Source organism: Stigmatopora argus, chromosome 18 (genome assembly GCF_051989625.1).
Source record: "Stigmatopora argus isolate UIUO_Sarg chromosome 18, RoL_Sarg_1.0, whole genome shotgun sequence".
In the NCBI taxonomy this organism is placed as follows: domain Eukaryota; kingdom Metazoa; phylum Chordata; class Actinopteri; order Syngnathiformes; family Syngnathidae; genus Stigmatopora; species Stigmatopora argus.
In genome coordinates this window covers 989211-1008244 of record NC_135404.1, presented here as the reverse complement: position 1 = coordinate 1008244, position 19034 = coordinate 989211, and the positions used below count along the sequence as shown (strand labels likewise).

The 19034-nt window shown below is 40.4% G+C and overlaps 2 protein-coding genes across 9 annotated transcripts in view; one reads left to right on the top strand and one right to left on the bottom strand.

Annotated features, from left to right (window-relative positions):
• Positions 1 to 9401, bottom strand: part of med27 (mediator complex subunit 27) — a 34769-nt gene extending 25368 nt beyond the window's left edge. The window contains exons 1-2 of one of the 2 annotated variants that reach the window (XM_077625644.1): positions 9160 to 9401; positions 4331 to 4475 (exon numbers count right to left, since the gene is read on the bottom strand). In XM_077625644.1, the coding sequence (XP_077481770.1) occupies positions 4331 to 4475; positions 9160 to 9362 (348 nt within the window). In that variant the 5' untranslated portion in view covers positions 9363 to 9401. The remainder of the gene's footprint in view (positions 1 to 4330; positions 4476 to 9159) is intronic. The other variant, XM_077625643.1, reaches the window with a different exon arrangement.
• Positions 9402 to 9888: 487 nt separating this feature from the next.
• The window catches only part of LOC144092640 (uncharacterized), a 97278-nt gene continuing 88132 nt past the window's right edge, over positions 9889 to 19034 (top strand). For 5 of the 7 annotated variants that reach the window (XM_077625629.1, XM_077625632.1, XM_077625628.1 and 2 more), the window contains exon 1: positions 17408 to 17514. The gene's annotated coding sequence lies outside the window, so the exon portion shown is untranslated. Of the gene's footprint in view, positions 9959 to 16219; positions 16332 to 17407; positions 17531 to 19034 lie in introns of those variants that run through there. The other 2 variants (XM_077625627.1, XM_077625626.1) reach the window with 2 other exon arrangements.

Genomic DNA, 19034 nt, shown 5'->3' with positions numbered 1-19034 from the left:
CTCTGGAAAGATGCTGTTGTTTGAGTGGTCACTTCTGGAACGGTAAACACAAATTCGATGCTGGTTAGTTTGTAATATTTGAATTTGAGCAAAAGCGATCATATTGGTAATTCTGTTGCGGATTTGTTCAGGAAAGCTGATTTAAGTGCTGAGGTGTTTTCATTGGGCGTGCGGCTCGTGGTGATAAGCGATCAATTCCTCCGTGAATAGATGCTAGAGAGCTACATAAAAAAGATTATTGTAAGTTTGAAGAAAATATTGACCATTTGAAAGTGTGGGACATCCAACTGAACGTGTAAATATTTTGTGTGGAGAGTTGAGATAAGACTTGAGGTGCAATCGCGTAGAGTGGAACTGACCAGTAGAGGGACAACGCATCGGGTTTCGTGACAAATCACCCCTCTCTTCACGGAAGTATTAGACAGAAGATGAGTGTGCATTGTTTAATTTTTTTGTGAGCATTGCATTGCTTGAGAAGAATTTAAATTAACCCCGAGGACACAACCTCTGACTAATGTATTTGAATTGAAATTAACTTGTCTCACCAGTCCTCTTGATTTATTTACATTAAACAAAGCTAGTCGATTTTTTCTCTTGGTGAATCTAACATTTTTTTTATTTATTAGTCTTTCGAGCTTGGCAGTCAATATGCTGAGGGTCCAGCGGCTGAGCCGATATCTGGGAAGACCGTGGCCATGGCAGTTAAGACCCTTTAATGGGCCGGACCTCGGCCCAGCAACCGACCCCTTATCTAAAAGAGTTGAAGACTATAACCCGAGGAAAACAAAATAATGGTGAAATTGCAGCGCTGATCCAGTATTGAAAATTTGTTGAGAACCAGTCCGCCTCAAGGTTGAAATGCTTAAATTTATGGATGCCAAAATATTACTTTGCTGACCAGCTTAACAAAATAAGGAAAAAGGTATACCTGCAGTTAAAAGTAAATTCAGCCCAAAAGAGATTAAAATAAAAATAATAATAATTGATAAGAGTAGTTATAAAGAGAAAAAAATAAAATTAGGGTTTTAATAGGGAAAAGAGTCAGACATAACTTATTTTGGTTGTCTGAATTGGCTATAAGTGCAAATTTTCAAATTTGTATGTGACAGTCCTGTGTCTTCATGTTTTTTTGTTTTGGTCTTCCCTCTCTCCTTTTTCTGTCCCAAAGTGTTCTCACAGCTGTGATCTAATGTGTATGTGATGTGTATTTATTGTTGCTATCAAACTGGGCTGGGAGTCTGTCCCGCTATCATTATTGTTGTTGTTTCTCTTTTATCGTGCTTTAGTCTGTGCATTATGAGAAAAGTATAAAAATTGCTCGACAAAGGAGTGAAATGTATGACGGAAGAGCATTGTGACGATTCTTACAAATTTATCTAATTGCGGAAACTCTTTTTAACTGTGAATATTGTTTATATTGGCATTACGGCAGATAAACCGACACATATTAGATATATGTATTGGATTGGATTGGATAACTTTATTCATCCCGTATTCGGGAAATTTCATTGTCACAGAAGCAAGAGGGTGAGGATGCAGAAATAGGAAAGGCATTTTAGACATAAATAGATAGGTAATAAGTAAGTTAATAAATACATTAATAAATATATAAATACATAAGTGTTGCTGAAATATATACATATATATATACACACATATATACACATATATATATATATACATATATATATACACACATTTATATATAGTGAGAGGTAAGCGACCTGTATCCACAATAGCAGAATGCCAATTACAAGTCCGTACTAGATTTAGGTCTTTTGCCGAGTAAACGTAGCTTATGGAGAAGCACCATCAATTTCGTCACACGCAGTTTCTGCGTGTGATGACAAGTAGGCTTTTTGTGTTGTGATAACTACAACAGGGGCCTATGTCCGATTATTATTATTATTATTATTATATACATTTATATATACACACACATATACATATATATACATACATATACATATATACACATATATACACATACATACATATATACACACTATATATACACATATATACACATATATACACATATATACACATATATACACATATACATACATATACATACATATACATACAGACGCTCCCCTACTTACGAACATTCAACTTACGAACAACGGTACATACGAACATGTCTGCAAATTGCGTTTAAGTCCAAAAATGTTTGCAAGTCCAAATTTGTATTTCGCGTCTTTTTCGGAGTAGTACTTCTTTCCGCTGCTAATACCGACGCCTGGCGCTGTGAGAGCTCAGCTCACCCAGCATCTACCTTCTTCGTTGCAATGCGGAAGTGCGTGAATGTATCTCCAGTGTGCAAAGAACCTTTTTCATTTGTATCATTAAATATCTCATGCATCCAATATTGAATATGGTTGGTAAAAAGCTAAAGGCTTCTATTGAGGGAGTTGCAAGGAAGAGGCAAGCCATTTCATTTGAAACGAGTGGCAATAATAACGAAGCTTGATGCGCGTCAGAAAGTGGTGAGCGTTGCACATTCAGTACCATTTATAAACAGAAAGATCGAGCAGCAGGACCCAAATATTGAACGTTGCACAAAGTTTGCAAATCAATTGAATGATGCCATACAGTGCTACTGCATCATTTATGATGAAAAAAAGAAGAAAACTGTGCAATCGTCATTAGGTCACTTCTTTTGGCCAGTTTCTAATACATAAATCTCTCTCTCTCTCTACAGTATTCTCTCCATTTTATTAAATGTTTTTTTTTTCAGTACAAACCAATGCGTGTTACTTATACAAGCCTTAAACATACAAATGCACTTATATAAACCTTCAATATACTTATATAGGCCTTAAACATAAATTATAATACAAAATATAGCACTAAATCAACTTACAAACAAATTCAACTTATGAACAATCGCTCGGAACCAATTGCGTTCGTAAGTTGAGGAGTGTCTGTACATACATATATATACACATACATATACATACACATGTAATATCACAATTTGAATCTTGTAATATTATAATACAGACGCTCCCCTACTTACGAACGAGTTAGGTTCCGAGCGATTGTTCATAAGTTGAATTTGTTTGTAAGTTGATTCAGTGCTATATTTCGTATTATAATTTATGTTTAAGGCCGATATAAGTATATTGAAGGTTTATATAAGTGCATTTGTATGTTTAAGGCTTGTATAAGTAACACGCATTGGTTTGTACTGAAAAAAACATTTAATAAAATGGAGAGAATATGTACAGTACTGTATAGAGAGAGATTTATGTATTAGAAACTGGCCGAAAGAAGCGATCTAACGGCGATTGCACAGTTTTCTTTTTTTCATCATAAATGATGCGGTAGCACTGTATGGCATCATTCAATTGATTTGCAAACTTTGTGCAACGTTCAATATTTGGGTCCTGCTGCTCGATCTTTCTGTTTATAAATGGTACTGACGGTCGAACGATTCAAGTTGTATGCCCGTGAAACGCTCACCACTCTCACGCGCATCAAGCTTCGTTATTATTGCCACTCGTTTCAAATGAAATGGCTTGCCTCTTCCTTGCAACTCCCTCAATAGAAGCCTTTCGCTTTTTACCAACCATATTCAATAATGGATGCACGAGATATTTAATGATACAAATGAAAAAGGTTCTTTGCGCACTGGAGATACGTTCACGCACTTCCGCATTGCAACGAAGAAGGTAGATGCTGGGTGAGCTGAGCCCTCACAGCGCCAGGCGTATTGGCGGCGGAAAGAAGCACTACTCGGAAAAAAAATACAAAATCGAACTTACGAACATTTTTCGACATAAACGCAATTTGCAGACATGTTCGTATGTACCGTTGTTCGTAAGTCGTATGTTCGTAAGTAGGGGAGCGTCTGTACAGTTTGTCATATTTCAATTTTAATCTTCTAACATTACATTTTTTTCTCACAGAATATTACAATGTATGACATGACTTCTTAGCAGGCAAACCTGACCATCTCTCACGGCACACTGGTTGAGAAATACTGGTTTAGGGCATATCTCAGTAAATTCCTGTTTGTTCCTGTCATGTGTTAATTGTCTTTTATTTACAGGTTATTTCCTGTTGAATTGGGTCGTTTCCTGTATATTTTGCAGTATTCCGTGGTCGCTTCCTGTACATTTTAGTAATTTCCTGTTCATCTTAGATATTTGTAGGTCGCCTCCTTTTAATTAATCATTTAAATATCAGTAGAATTTCAATCACTTATGAATTATGCATAATTTTCAGGTGACTTCCTACTCTTTTGGGAGTCAGTTCCTGTAAATTTTGGATCACACTGATTATCATGAGGTCATAAAGTACTAGGTCACCCTCCAAGACCCACCTTGTTGGACCACTTGTAGGCTTGTAGCAGCTGTGAGTACAGCGGTGTCTTGTCCTGAACCGGATCCAGGCTGAGTAGGCCGCTGTTGTGCAAAGGGTGCGATTCGGAGGGGCGGCCCACGAGACCGCTCAGACGCTCCAGCTCGCTGATAGAAACACATTTTGAGTGTCACTGGCTACATTCATAAAAGTCATTTAAAATCGGTTGACGAAGAAGTTAGTTATGACGTAATTTGAAAGTCAATGCATTGGGTCTGATTGGAACGTTGCCCCAACCAACATGGGCTCTTGGTGGACATGTTCATCTGCCATGAATTTAAATGAGTAGATCACAAGTCTAGTTGGCAATTTGCTACCAGGAATCCCATTTTGAATGAACATTTAATAACATTAAAGGCAGGCAATGAGTTAAAAAATACAATTTGTTGTTCCTCTAGCCCAGTGGTTCTTAACCTTGTTGGGGCTACCGAACCCCACCAGTTTCATTAGCGCATTCACTGAAACCCACCAGTTTCATATGCGCATTCACCGAACCCTACTTTAGTGTAAAACAAGCAGGGGCGCCCGGCTTCACCGATTCCCCCTGCTTGTTTAGAACCAAAAGAGTTGTTGCGCTATAAAAAAAAAAATCTGTTTTGAAAAATGGGTTGGATGAGGAAGAAACATTTCAGTTACACGCATAGGACAGCAAACGTGTATACAATTACCGTATTTTCACGACTATAAGGCGCACATAAGTCTTAAATTTTCTCAAAAATAGACAGGGCACCTTATAATCCAGTGCACTTTATACATGGACCAATACTGAAATTGTTATCACGATAAAATAAAATGAATCAGTTGATAGGGTACACCGACTCTACTATTTTCCCGTAGACAAAGTACTGCGCAGTGACTGCTGGGATATGTAGTTCTTTTGTCAATACACCCAATGGATTGTGGCCTGTATACATCGACATCAATACAGCGTGACGAAGCATGGAAAGCACCGTTGGAAAAGTTACGCTAGCTACTATTTGCGAATGGATTGTGGCCTGTATACATCGACATCAACACAGCATGACGAAGCATGGAAAGCACCGTTGGAAAAGTTACGCTAGCTACCAGCTAGCTACTATTTGCAAATGGATTGTGGCCTGTATACATCGACATCAACACAGCATGACGAAGCATGGAAAGCACTGTTGGAAAAGTTACGCAAGCTACCAGCTAGCTATTATTTGCGAATGGATTGTGGCCGCCTGGACGAACGTATAAAACTTAGCGTTTTCGATGTCTAATTTGGACAATTGTTCAATTCGGACACAGAAAATTAGGACTATGATGGATTTGTGGGTGATGATGACGTAAGTTGTAAAATTGCTAAATAAAGTACAACCGAGCTCAGTTTTGCTTCCGTTGCCTTTTTAAAAACGTGTTTTTAGCGTGCAAGAACTATATATCCCAGCAGTCTCTGCGCACCGGAAACCGGAAAAGGAGTCTGGGGCTGCTTCCGGTAGCCAGCGCTATTGCGGTTAGATATTCATATATAATATATATGCGCGTCTAAAAAACAGTGCGTCCTTTGTGTGTTTAAAATACAGAAATAGCACTCGTTACTGACACTGCGGCCAAAAATACGATGCGCCATATAGTCGTGAAAATACGGTATGTACAGGTATACAGAAGCAGGAGTATGCCTTTTAGGAAAAAGTAAGGAAAACTGACGGTCAATTTCAAAAGAAAGGATGACAAATTTTAGCTATTTAAGCAATGTTTGGTTGTTATTTTTGTTAAAACATTGTAAACCAAAGTGAAAATAAGGCAAAAATAAAAACTCACAAAATAGCGGTGCTGTTGTGTAGTTCATGCAACTAACTTCAAGCGGAAATGACTATGCGGAAGCACTGCAGTGTGCACTGAAGAAGGCATGTATTTTTCGAATCTGCAAAGTGTAATGCTTAAAACTACCACAAGAGAGCAGCAAGTTAACAGATTTCTGGCCAGGCATACTCATCGATAATCCTTGCCTCCGTGGCAGAGGCTCCACCGAACCCCTGAGGCCGACTCACCAAACCCCTAGGGTTCGATCGAACCCAGGTTAAGAACCACTGCTCTAGCCATTATGCAACCTCCCAATAACTTATCATTGGTAGACATCCAATCAGTTTGAAATAGGTCTGCTACCCTCTCACTACGAAAAGATTGAGTCTATTAGCTATTAAGTCATTCCAATTCACAGATATACAGTGGCACCCGAAATTACAATTATCTCTAGAGCCAAAGAAAATTTCAAGTTAAATGTGAAATCTCAAAAATTCAGTCTTGAAGCAGGGCTCACAATTGCATCCGCACGTGCGCGCGCACACACACACAGTAATCCCTGGAATATTGCGGTTCATGGCCGTGATAATCGAAAAATCGCAAAGTAGGATCACCCCTATTATAACTACCTTTTTTTTCTCTCTTCAGTGCTGATTCCTAGAAGCAAGCGGATGACAGGGGAGTAGCTTCCACTTGCGAGTTTCAGCGTGGATTTTCACATTTTTATGAACTTTAAAAAATAAAAAATGTTAAATAAAAAAATTAATTAATTAATAGCTGAAAAAAATGCAAAGAAGTAAATGTGCAGTAATACAGGGGCTGCAAACTACTCCGGAATTTCAGGAGTTTCTCCGGAAATGCAACGCAAACTCCAGGACTCCGGACAACCTCCACATACTCCTGAAATCCCCCAAAATTTTCACTGTTACTTTTTTGGGAAGCAACCACTTCTGAAAAGTACCAAATTGCCAATTTAAAAGCCTTAAAATTCACACCATCGCTACGCCTTCCGCTGTCTTAATTCAACTGCCCTGTAAACTGGAAGAATTCGGTAACACGAGTGCATTGTGAATCATCTGAGTTACAAGTTCTGATGAATGATTCATCTTGTGCGACTTCAGCGGGGCAATCGTCTCCAAAAGGACCGACATTTGAACATTGCACAACATTCAAGTGCAACTTCAGCATGACACATGTTGGAATTACTGACTGTAAAACGCAAGTAGAAGGACCCAAACACAAAGATAAACTTATTTTCATTATGCTGAACTTTTTCAATAGTTTGCAAAACCGCAATATTTCAATTCATGTAAAAACATGATAATAATGGTTTGATTTAAATTGTCCTACACTTATTTTATTTTTTACATTTCATATCAATTTTGCATTAATCGCATTCACTCCAGAAGGAACAAATTGGACACTAAGCTTCTGGTAACCTTCTATAGAGGAGGGCATCCTGGCATACTGCATTACCGTGTGGTACGCTGGAAGCACGGCAGCAGACAGAAAGGCCATGCAGAGAGTGATCAACACTGCCCAGAAGATCATCGGCTGCTCTCTGCCCTCACTGAATGACATTGCCAGCCCTCACTACCTCAGCAGAGCCAGGAACATTGTCAGTGACCAATACCACCCTGGTCACAACCTGTTCCAGCTGCTCCTATGGCAGACGCTATAGGTCTCACAAAGTATGGACAAATAGACTTAAGGACAGTTTTTTTTCCCACAGCCATCAGGACTCTGAACTTGAGCTAGCACGACACACATAAATCCCTTCTGTGCAATAACTTCTGGGTGTGCAATAACAATGTGCAATATCTTAGAAATCTGTGCAATATTTTAGAATCGGTGCAATATTTAGAATTCACCTATGTGACTTTTTATACTTGTATACTAATGTTTTTTTACTGGGAAAACACACTTTGAAAAGCTTGGAGTAGCACCACAAATTTCGTTGTACGCAGCTGTGTATGATGACAATAAAGGCTTTTGATTGATTGATTGTTGGCCTGGCTGTGTGTTTGGGATCATTTTCATGCTGAAAGACCCAGCCACGTCTCATCTTTAATGCCCGTGCTGATGATATTCACTCAAAATCTCTCGATTCATGGCCCCACTCATTCTTTCCTTTACGCAGATCAGTCATCCTGGTTCTTTTGCAGAAAAACAGCCCCAAACCATGATGTTTCCACCCCCATGCTTCACAGTGGGTATGGTGTTCTCCGGATGCAATAAAACACCAACAATGGGCGCAGGAGACAACAGCTATCAGCTGCAAGGGGTGACAGGAAGACATTTCTGTGACTGCTCCGCCACCAGGAGATGTTCAAGGATTGAGCGAAACATCAATGAATGGTGGTTCCTGGCTGACGATCCTGCAGCTGACCCGTGGGCACCAGAAGCGGTGCGGGAGGCAGCAATGCCATGCAGGGAAAAAAACATACCTGTACATATACTGAAATCACTACTTCGCGTTTTTTTCCCGCTATTAATTAATTATTTTTTTAAAAAGTTTGCGACTGGAAGACAGATGAAAATTGTGGCGAAAATGGCGGAAGTCAGCTGGGATAGGCTCCAGCACCTCCTGCGACCCTAATGAGGATAAAGTGATTCAGAAAGAGATGAGATGAGTCTTTTTATATGCCTATAGCTGTAATATTTAATAATACACTTCTTGATAACTGTACTTGGCTACTTGTATTTATGTATCGCTGCGAGAACATTTAATATGGGAGTAATAATAGCGGTGAACCTCTCTGCTGTTTTTCGATTATTGCGGTCATGTCTGGTCTACAATATCCGCGATATTCGAGGGATTATTGTATACTTGTTTGCTTTTAGCCATTTTGAAAGGTAAAAGGTTGCCGCATTTCAGAGAAACTCGGAATTCCAAGCTCGCCATTAGAATTTACCATACGACGGGCGTTCACATGCAATTTTCCCTATGGTACGTGGTATTTACACAAACCACATAATAAATGCATAGGAGTACACTTAAAACGGCGGAAACACGAAGCGACTCACTTGAGGTCCCTGTTGACGGCCTGTAGGTTGTCCTGGAAAACGGCGAGGAATGTCTTTTCCCGGCCTTCTAACGTCTCACGGTTCTTCATGCCGTCTTTGAGGGACTCGAAGACCCGACTGACGCTGGAGCGGAGCGCCTGGATCCCGCTGATGGCATGAGAAAAGGCATCCAAGTTGACGCCGACGCTCACCACGTCGGCCATATTTCCTATCTGCTTCCGCCGTGTGTGACGTCATCTCTCTTTCGTATCTGTGTGCGTGTGATTTTTCTTTTCTTTTTATTGACGCCAAAGGGGAAAAAGTACCTAACTCTTGATTAGTACAGAAGCGCATTGCATTCACCTTGAAAAATAAAGAAGCTCTGGCCGTTTTTCTGATTTTGAGAGTTGTTTTTTGATTTTTTTTTCTAAGGTTCTCATCTCAACCGCTTTATCCTCATTAGAGATCGCGGGAGGTGCTGAGCCTATCCTAGCTGACTTCGAGCCAGAGGCAGGGGACACCCTGAATCGGTGGTGTCATACATATACAAAGTATTTTCTGACCAACCTATAGCTCAATTGACATTATTCACACTGATCATATGTTCTTTTCCTTTATCATTCAAGTTTTGTATTTGTTACACACCCCACGCTGATCTTGAAACAGTATACTCACTACTACACTCTACACCCATTTATATTCAAATCTAACGCCCACTTTGGACTGCGGGAGGGTGACCCGCAGAAAAAATAGATAAAGGTAGTTATGAAAAGACAAAATTTTGGATGTTAATAGCAAAGGAGAAAAGAGTAAGACATACGTAAGTGAATTCGGTTGTCTTAATTGGTTTTAAGTGCACTCAAACTTGTATGTCACAATCCTGTGTCTTCATGTTTTATTTCTTTTGTCTGTCTCCCAGTGTTCTCACAGCTGTGATCTAATGTGTATGTGATGTGTGTTTTTTTGATGCTATCAAATTGGGCCCAGGAATCTTTCCCACTATCGTTATTGTTGTTGTTTCTCTTTTATCGTGCTTAAGGCTGTGTGTTATGGGAAAAGTATGGAAAATTACTGGGCAAAAGGAGTGAAATGCATGATGGAAAAGCATTATCATAATTCTTTACAAATTTATCTAATTGCGGAAACTCTTTTTAGTTGTGATAATTATTTATATTGGCATTACGGCAGATAAACCGACACAATGTGTTGTGTGAGTTGGGTTAGACTATGTTTAGGACTGTGGAGTGTGTCCAAACAATAGATTGTTTGGTGTCTAGTGAAATGGTGTTATAATTTTTTTTAAGTTGTCTGGATGTTGATTCAGGGGGTTGATCGTCTGATTTGAGTCTGACTTGGCGTCTACACGGATTTAGTAACGATGGTCTGTGGAAGTGCAATGTGTGGGTGTCAAGAAATAGAAAACAGTCTTTAAACAATTCTCAAAGAAATTGGCAGATCCCTTCCATGAAAACATTACATCAATTGACTCTAAAAATTGCTGAAGCAAAGGTGTGAAGAGGCTACACAAACCAAATGATCAGATAGAGGCAATCACTTTGATCAGCAAGCATGAAGTACATTCTGATGGAAATGTATATTTTGAATATGGCACTGTCTACATTTGCACCTTATCCCAATCTATATTAGTGTCGTGCACCTTCAGCCAAGAGAGGCCCAGAACGATCGGAACTGATTTGCATGGCATAGAAAGGAAAATGCAAACCTCACAAAGGTTTCTGGATAGTTTAAGATTGATAGGTGGTCGCCCATCGAGATCACACACTCTTTTAGGGGCAGAACGCATGGTCAATGGGCATTTAATCGTGGCGACCACATACGAGTCCATGAAACAGTCATCTCACCCCGAGCTAATCAGAGCAGTAACTCTGAAATTAATTTCTCCAAATGACACTAACCTGGTAAATCCAGCCACCTGGCGTCCTTGATCCTTTCGCGCGCCATGTGGGGACTCACATGAAGGGCTGAGACTTGCATCCCTATTTGCTATGCACATTATTTGAAGTCTGCATCGTTATTTCCCAGTGCACTGCAGACGACTCCAACTCCGGTCAGTTTGGCAAATGTCCCATTTAAATATCATGAACTCCAGCAAGTTTTTATTGTGGAACAGTCATAGACGCTTCCACCATACTGTGCCATAGAGTTACTGATGGGCGCACTGTTGCCTGGCTCAAGCCTGTACCAGGTTTCTAAGCCTGAGCAAGAGGCATTGAGGAAGTATATCTCCTGTTCGTTAGCCGCTGGTCTTATTCGCCCGTCATCACCACCATTAGGGGAGGGGTTGTTCTTCGTTGATAAGAAACACAAGTCTCTTAGGCCCTGGATCGATTACCGCCATCTTAATGAAATAAAATTTAAGAACAAATACCCTCTACTTTTGTTTGATTCTTTCTACTCTCTTCATTGTTGTCTGCCACCATTTTTACCAAACTAGATTTGCGCACTTCTTACCACTCGGTCAGAATTGGGGAGGGGGGTGAGTGGAAAACTCCTCAAGACCCCACTGGGACATTTTGAGCATTTACTTATGGCTATTAGCTTCATTAACTCACCAGCTGTTTTTGAGAACCTTATCAATGATATTTAACAAGACATGTAAAACGGTTTCGGTTTTGGATACTTGGATGACAAATCTTTTTACAGGATTTGCATGAACATTGTCAAGATGTCTGCATGGTTTTAAGAGGCCTCCTGGAGAATAGATTGTTTTTTAAGGCAGATAAGTTTTCATTGCAAGTGGGTGCAATTTCTGGGGTTTATTGTTGAGAAGGGCCAACTCTGCCCCAACCCAACCAAGATCAGGGCAGTGGTGGAGTGACCGACTGCCAAGTCACGAAAAGACGTCCAACGGTTCCCCAGATTTGAAAATTTCTACAGGCTGTTTATCCACACCTATAGCATGTGGGCCTAGCCACTTACCAGGTTGACCTTTGGGTAACGGCCATTTATGTGGACTGTGGTGGCCAAGACGGCGTTTGTTGGAATTAAACGGCCATTCACAAGCACTCCGTTCCTTGTTCATACTAACGCTGATCTTCCATGTGTGGTCAAGGTCGACGCGTTGAGCTCCGGAGTGGGAGGTGTCCTGTCCCAGAAGTCCTCGGTTGACCAGAGGATGTAACCCTGTGCGTTCTACTCCATCCCTTGCCGGTCTCATCCGGTCTATGGTCTTACATCGAGATGGACTTTGTCACTGGTCTTTCTCGCCCCAAGGGACATATACTGCCATTTTGACGGTGGTGGAAACCGCCAACTTATTCGTGACCCACATTTTTAAGACTCATCGCCCCCCGCTTGACCCTGTGTCAGACAGGGGGCCTCAGTTTGTCTCATGAGTATGGAAAGCAATCGTGAAGGCCCTAGGGCAGACATGGGCAAACTACGGCCCGCGGGCCATATACAGCCCGTTAGGCTTTTTAATCCGGCCTGCCAACGTTGTCCAAATTATTATTATTTTTTTCTCCCAAGATGGCGCCGTCACGCAGAAGCCAGTGGCAGTAGCTCTGTCCACTCTTATTTGTTTTTTGTGTTTTACAGCCCTTCTATCTTTTTTTAATTACGTTTTAATATTTCTTAATACAGACACTCCTCAACTTACGAACGCAATTGGTTCCGAGCGATTGTTCATAAGTTGAATTTGTTTGTAAGTTGATTTAGTGCTATATTTTGTATTATAATTTATGTTTAAGGCCTATATAAGTATATTGAAGGTTTATATAAGTGCATTTGTATGTTTAAGGCTTGTATAAGTAACACGCATTGGTTTGTACTGAAAAAAAAACATTTAATAAAATGGAGAGAATATGTACAGTACTGTAGAGAGAGAGATAGATTTATGTATTAGAAACTGTCCAAAAGAAGCGACCTAATGACGATTGCAGTTTTCTTCTTTTTTTCATCATAAATGATGCAGTAGCACTGTATGGCATCATTCAATTGATTTGCAAACTTTGTGCAACGTTCAATATTTGGGTCCTGCTGCTCGATCTTTCTGTTTATAAATGGTACTGAATGTGCAACGCTCACCACTTTCTGACGCGCATCAAGCTTCGTTATTATTGCCACTCGTTTCAAATGAAATGGCTTGCCTCGTCCTTGCAACTCCCTCAATAGAAGCCTTTAGCTTTTTACCAACCATATTCAATATTGGATGCATGAGATATTTAATGATACAAATGAAAAAGGTTCTTTGCACACTGGAGATACATTCACGCACTTCCGCATTGCAACGAAGAAGGTAGATGCTGGGTGAGCTGAGCTCTCACAGCGCCAGGCGTCGGTATTAGCGGCGGAAAGAAGTACTACTCCGAAAAAGACGCGAAATACAAAATTGGACTTGCGAACATTTTTGGACTTAAACGCAATTTGCAGACATGTTCGTATGTACCGTTGTTCGTAAGTTGAATGTTCGTAAGTAGGGGAGCGTCTGTACATTCCTTTTTACTTTACTTTGTACTTTTTACTTTATTTTTTTTACAACTTTCTTTGTTCTGTTAGCCTGGCTTCTTTCTGCCACTTCTTTTTTTCGAACCATCAGCAATGCCTACGCTGTCACCCACATGGGACTAGCTGTTACAATACGCAGCAGAAGGAGCAACACCTCAATCCCGTTGGAAATTCAGAGCTGGACAAAAGTGCCGGGAGAAGAAGCAACGCTTCTGACCAACCATTCATCATGGGATAAGATAGAAGAGGTGTCGGCGCTTACCAGGCCGGAAGCGGAGTCCTGCTCTGCTGCTGTTGTCTTCAGCTCCAGACTACTGATGAACTGTGCGGATAAGCTTGGAAGAGTGACTCTGCATATTCTCTACCTCGGTCACAGTCTTCAGAAGTTCCCCATCTTGTGGAAGACTTCCTGTGTGTGGTTCCAGTTTTTGTCCAACTTTACAACGTCTTTTTGAGTCTATCCGTTTTAGCTACCGGAACCAAGATGGCACCGTTCAAGTGGCAGCCGGCAGTGGTAGCTCCGTCCACTCTTGCTCGTTTTGTGTTTTTGCTGCTTTTCTGTCTTAATGATCTGATTTGGTGATTCTTATTGATCACATTTACTTTGATTTGCTTTGTACTTGGTGCTTTTGCTTTGTTGTTCTGTTTAATCACCCTCTGCTACTGTCACAATGAAATTTCCCGAATACGGGATGAATAGTTATCCAATCCAATCCAATACCCTCATTTCCCCCGATAGATGGCGCACTATCCTAGTAAAAGTATGTAAATGTGTGTGGGAGCTACTTGAGAACACTGACACATTTCTGAACATTTAACTTTTACTGTGGACACCCTGACACACATGAACGAGCTGAATGTGAAGCTACAAGAGAAAAAAACAGTTTGTGCATGATGCAAGCAAACTTCCCGCCTTCAAAACCAAGCTGGTTTTATTTTTCAAGCAAATATCAGACAAGTCATTTGCTCATTTCCCCACACTGGTTGCGTTAAAAGAGGCCCCCACATGTGAAAAAAATACAGGAAATCATTGGATGACCTGCATGAGCAATTCTGCCATCGGTTTTTTGATTTTGGAAAAAATGACAGCTGGTGTCATGTCCTTTCTCACAAGACCCGGAAACGGTTCCACGGGAGTTGCAGTTGGAACTGATTGATCTCCAATGTGACAAGTTCAACTCCCTGAAAGTCTCTGAGTTTTAGGCTTCATTAAGTGCAGCCAAATTTCCAAACATCCAGAAAATGGCACAGAGGATTCTGGTGTTATTTGGCTCTACATGTGTGAACAGACCTTTAGTCTTTTTTTAAGGTCAATGTGGCCCCCGGGCCGAAAAGTTTGCCCACCCCTGCCCGAGGGGCTACTACGAGATGCTCGTCTGCCTATCACCCACAGTCAAATGGACAGATGGAGAGAACCGACCAGGAGCTGAAAGCAGCACTGCGATGTGTTTGTCTACTACATCCGTGGTCCCGGTCTTCGCATCTTCCGCGGTTTGAGTATGTGCACAACACCCTTGTCAGCTAGGCTACCAGTAGGTCACACTTCATGAGTGTGTATGGATTTCAGCCACCACTGTTCCTGGGCAAGGAGGCTAAGGTGACGGTTCCGTCGGTGCACTCCCACGTTTGGCGGGGCCACAGGATCTGGAAGGACACTAGAACGGCACTGGTCTGCACTACAGCCCAGAACCGTGTGATCTCGGACCGTCACAGGAGACCTGCCCCGGTATCTTCCTGGCTAGATTGTCTGGCTATCTACACGGGATTTGCATCTTGCTGGGTCCCCTAGGAAGCTGGGCGCAATGTTTGTGGGTCTTTTTGAGATAAACACTCTTGTGAACCCAGTTGCAGTCAGGCTGAAACTTCCCAAGGGCTATCCGGTTTTCCAGGTCTCCTTGTATTCCTGCCCTCTAAACTCTCCACCACTCTCCGTGTACACTGTGGGTCAGTCTCGATTCCCGTAGGTGGGGATTGGGGATGCAGTATCTGGTCGACTGTGAGGGTTATTGTTGGGTGTGTAAAAACAGCTTCAGGAGCAGGTTTAGAAAGAGTGAGACCAATTTGAAGGAAATAGGTTTATTACCAGACTGCAGGATGGGGAGAGAGCTCCAACAGCTGTGAAGCCACAGTTTGTTGTCCTTGCAACTCTCTCCGAATGAACAGTGGGTGAGTCTTTATATAGGCAGACAACAGAGCACAGTTTCTATGACAACGACCAAACTTTGGGCAAAGTCTGATTAATCAGTATTACGTCTCTATGACAACAACCAAACTTTGGGCAAAGTCTGATTAATCAGTGTCAAGTCTCTATGACAACGACCAAACTCTGGGCAAAGTCTGATTAATCAGTGTCAAGTCTCTATGACAACGACCAAACTTTGGGCAAAGTCTGATTAATCAGTATTACGTCTCTATGACAACAACCAAACTTTGGGCAAAGTCTGATTAATCAGTGTCAAGTCTCTATGACAATGACCAAACCCTGGGCAAAGTCTGATTAATCAGTGTAAAGTCTCAATGACAACGATGTTTCTATACTTACAAAAACTTATACAATATGAACAAGCAATTGCAAAGCGACTTTGTCATCTTATCTTACAATCTTATTTTACAGTTATGACCTTGAGGAACGTTTATGGATTCCCCGCTCTTGGATCATTGAGGGTTTTCCACTCTGTCCATTCTGCAAAACCAGGTGGTCCACCAGGGGGTATCTGTTGAGAGAGGTACTGTCATGCTTTTAAACCCTAAAAATTTGCGTATTTAAACAATCAAAAATACTCTCAACAGTCAAAAGACAGCAGCATATAGCTAGTGCCTTGTCATAATTTCAAAATAAAAAAGTCACGCGATTAAAAAACACACTCTTCAACATTATGTCAATCCCCTGAAAGGCGGAGGGTCTGTTTTATTACAATATCATTTTGGGGATATTGTAAATAAATATTTTTTCATATTTTCCAGACAAGGCGGGTCAATCCTAGTAGTACACCTCCCTGACTGATCACATACTAAAAATTATGCAATTTCACGGATTAAATTTCTAGAAAGTTGGAATCGAAATTGTTAGAAGCGTACTTTGCCAGTCAGTCACAACTCCCATCACCATGTTCTTTATCGGCCAAAAAGCTAAAGCAGAGGCTCGTGCTTCACCTTGGACCCCTTTTGAATCTGATGAAGAGGCATTTCAGGATTTGGAATAAAGCTCTCAATAACCAGTGCAGGAAATCTTCATTTTCATCTTCTTCACTTCACCTTTATCGTACTGCACAGGTCTGTCCTCATCTTTTTAAAATTAAAATCAAGCGGAGAAGAGCTATATTGCCATTGTGAATACAGTACTTATATACACATTTCTATATTGATTATATTTGAATATTAATACATTAGTATTTACATATGTGCAAGGTTTAATATATGCAGTTCCAAGTATTGTATGGACGCGCTAACATATGTTAAGTATGGTATAGATATAATAAGGGTGATGCTACTTTTCGATTAGCGGGGCGATGTCTGGTCTTCTGGATCTGCGAAATTTGTCGGATGTCTATGTAAAATTATGAAGAAAAAAAACCAAGTTGCCAAAATTTAAGTGCTGTACCAATTGAACTTTTGGCGTGTTATTTTTTTGTTGTTGCTGTGAATAAATGTTTATGTAAGAAATTAATGTTCAAACTCCGACATAACATGGATTGGTTTTTGTAACAAGAGGATGACGATGCTGGTATTGAAAACAAAGTAGGCAGGGCCTCTGGCAAAGCGTCTTAAGAAGAAGATTTAAGAGGATGAGAGAGAAGGAGATTACGATAGGGAGAAAAACGGAGCCCCAGGAAAAGACAACAACAAGCACAGGAAGAAAAGGAAGAAAGAATGACAGAGCAAGGAATAAGTAATGCTGAAGATGAGACCGTGAGTGATTTTTGAGGTATCAATCGATGCGGTACTGTACATTGTTTAAAAAAAAGTATATATATGCAATTCACACAAAATTGATATAAAATGTAAAAAAAATAAGCATAGGACAATTTAAATTAAACTGTTATTATCATGTTTTTACATTAATTGAAATATTGTGTTTTTGCAAACTATTGAAAAAGTACAGCATCGTGAAAATAAGTTCATCTATGTGTTTGGGTCCTTCTACGTGGTTTTTACAGTCAGTGATTCTAACATGTGTCACGCTGAATTTGCACTTGCATGTTGTGCAGTGTGCAAGTGTCGGTCCTTTTGGAGACGGCTTCAATATGGGATATTTCCTATTTATTTAAAAGTTTCATCCAAATTGCCATCCATTTTGCACTTAACCCGAGCAGGAATATTGATAAGACTTACCATGTGTATAGTACCCCTACTTCTTTTAGAACAACCCCGGAAATGATAGGATTTGTTTCAAAACAAAGGACTGGTGGTTTAGCCTTAATGATACTTACTTCCCTTATGAACAAAAATTAAAACATAAATGTTAAAGCGATAGAGGCTAACTATGTAATCGATTCCGTCTCGATTGCCACGCTGACGTCGCACAAGACGAATCATTCGTCAGAACTTGTTACTCGGATGATTCACAATTCACTCGTGTTGCCGAATTATTCAGATTTACAGTGCAGTTGAATCAAGATGGCGGAACCCGTAGCGATGGTGTGAATTTCGAGGGATTTAAATTGGAAATTGGGTACTTTTCCAAAATGGTTGCCTCCGAAAAAAAATTGACTGAAAATATATTGGGATTCCCAGAGTTTAGGAAGGTTGTCCGGAGTTGGCAGCCCTGATATACATATGCACGCGCACCCTCACCCGCATATATATATATGTGTGTGTATATATATATATATATATATATATATATATATATATATATATATATATATATATATATATATATATATCTATATTGAATTTATTATAGCTTTGTGCAAAACACATGAAAAGAGTGCACAAGTAGAGAGAGCCTCCGACTGCTGCTCGCTCAGGCGCCATCAAATCAACATTTGCAGTTTCAGTACATCGTTGTTTTTATATTAAGTATAAAAAAGAAAAGTCCATAAAATTGTCAAAATTCATGCTAAAGAGACATGGGATAAATAATGGCGGAAGTCAGGGCCCCCGCTTCTTCCTCGGCGCTGAATTGGGTGGCACTCACCACTAAAGAAGGAGCGATATTTCACCGTAGAAGAATGACGGGGCGAATAATATAAAAGGCCGAGAAGGACGACAACTCGACTTCTCCTGATTTGTTGAGAGTGATTTTCCCATCGCGCACATCAATTGTGGAGAAAGGACTATGCTGAGCCTATTCCAGTTTTGTTTGGATTTTGAGTCGCTGTTGAAAATCCTTCCTAAGCATCCTAGGCCATATAAGGCATCCAATGAGATGAAAAAACGAGATATGATGACAGTGACCAAAAAAATGACATACATATAATAAAGAC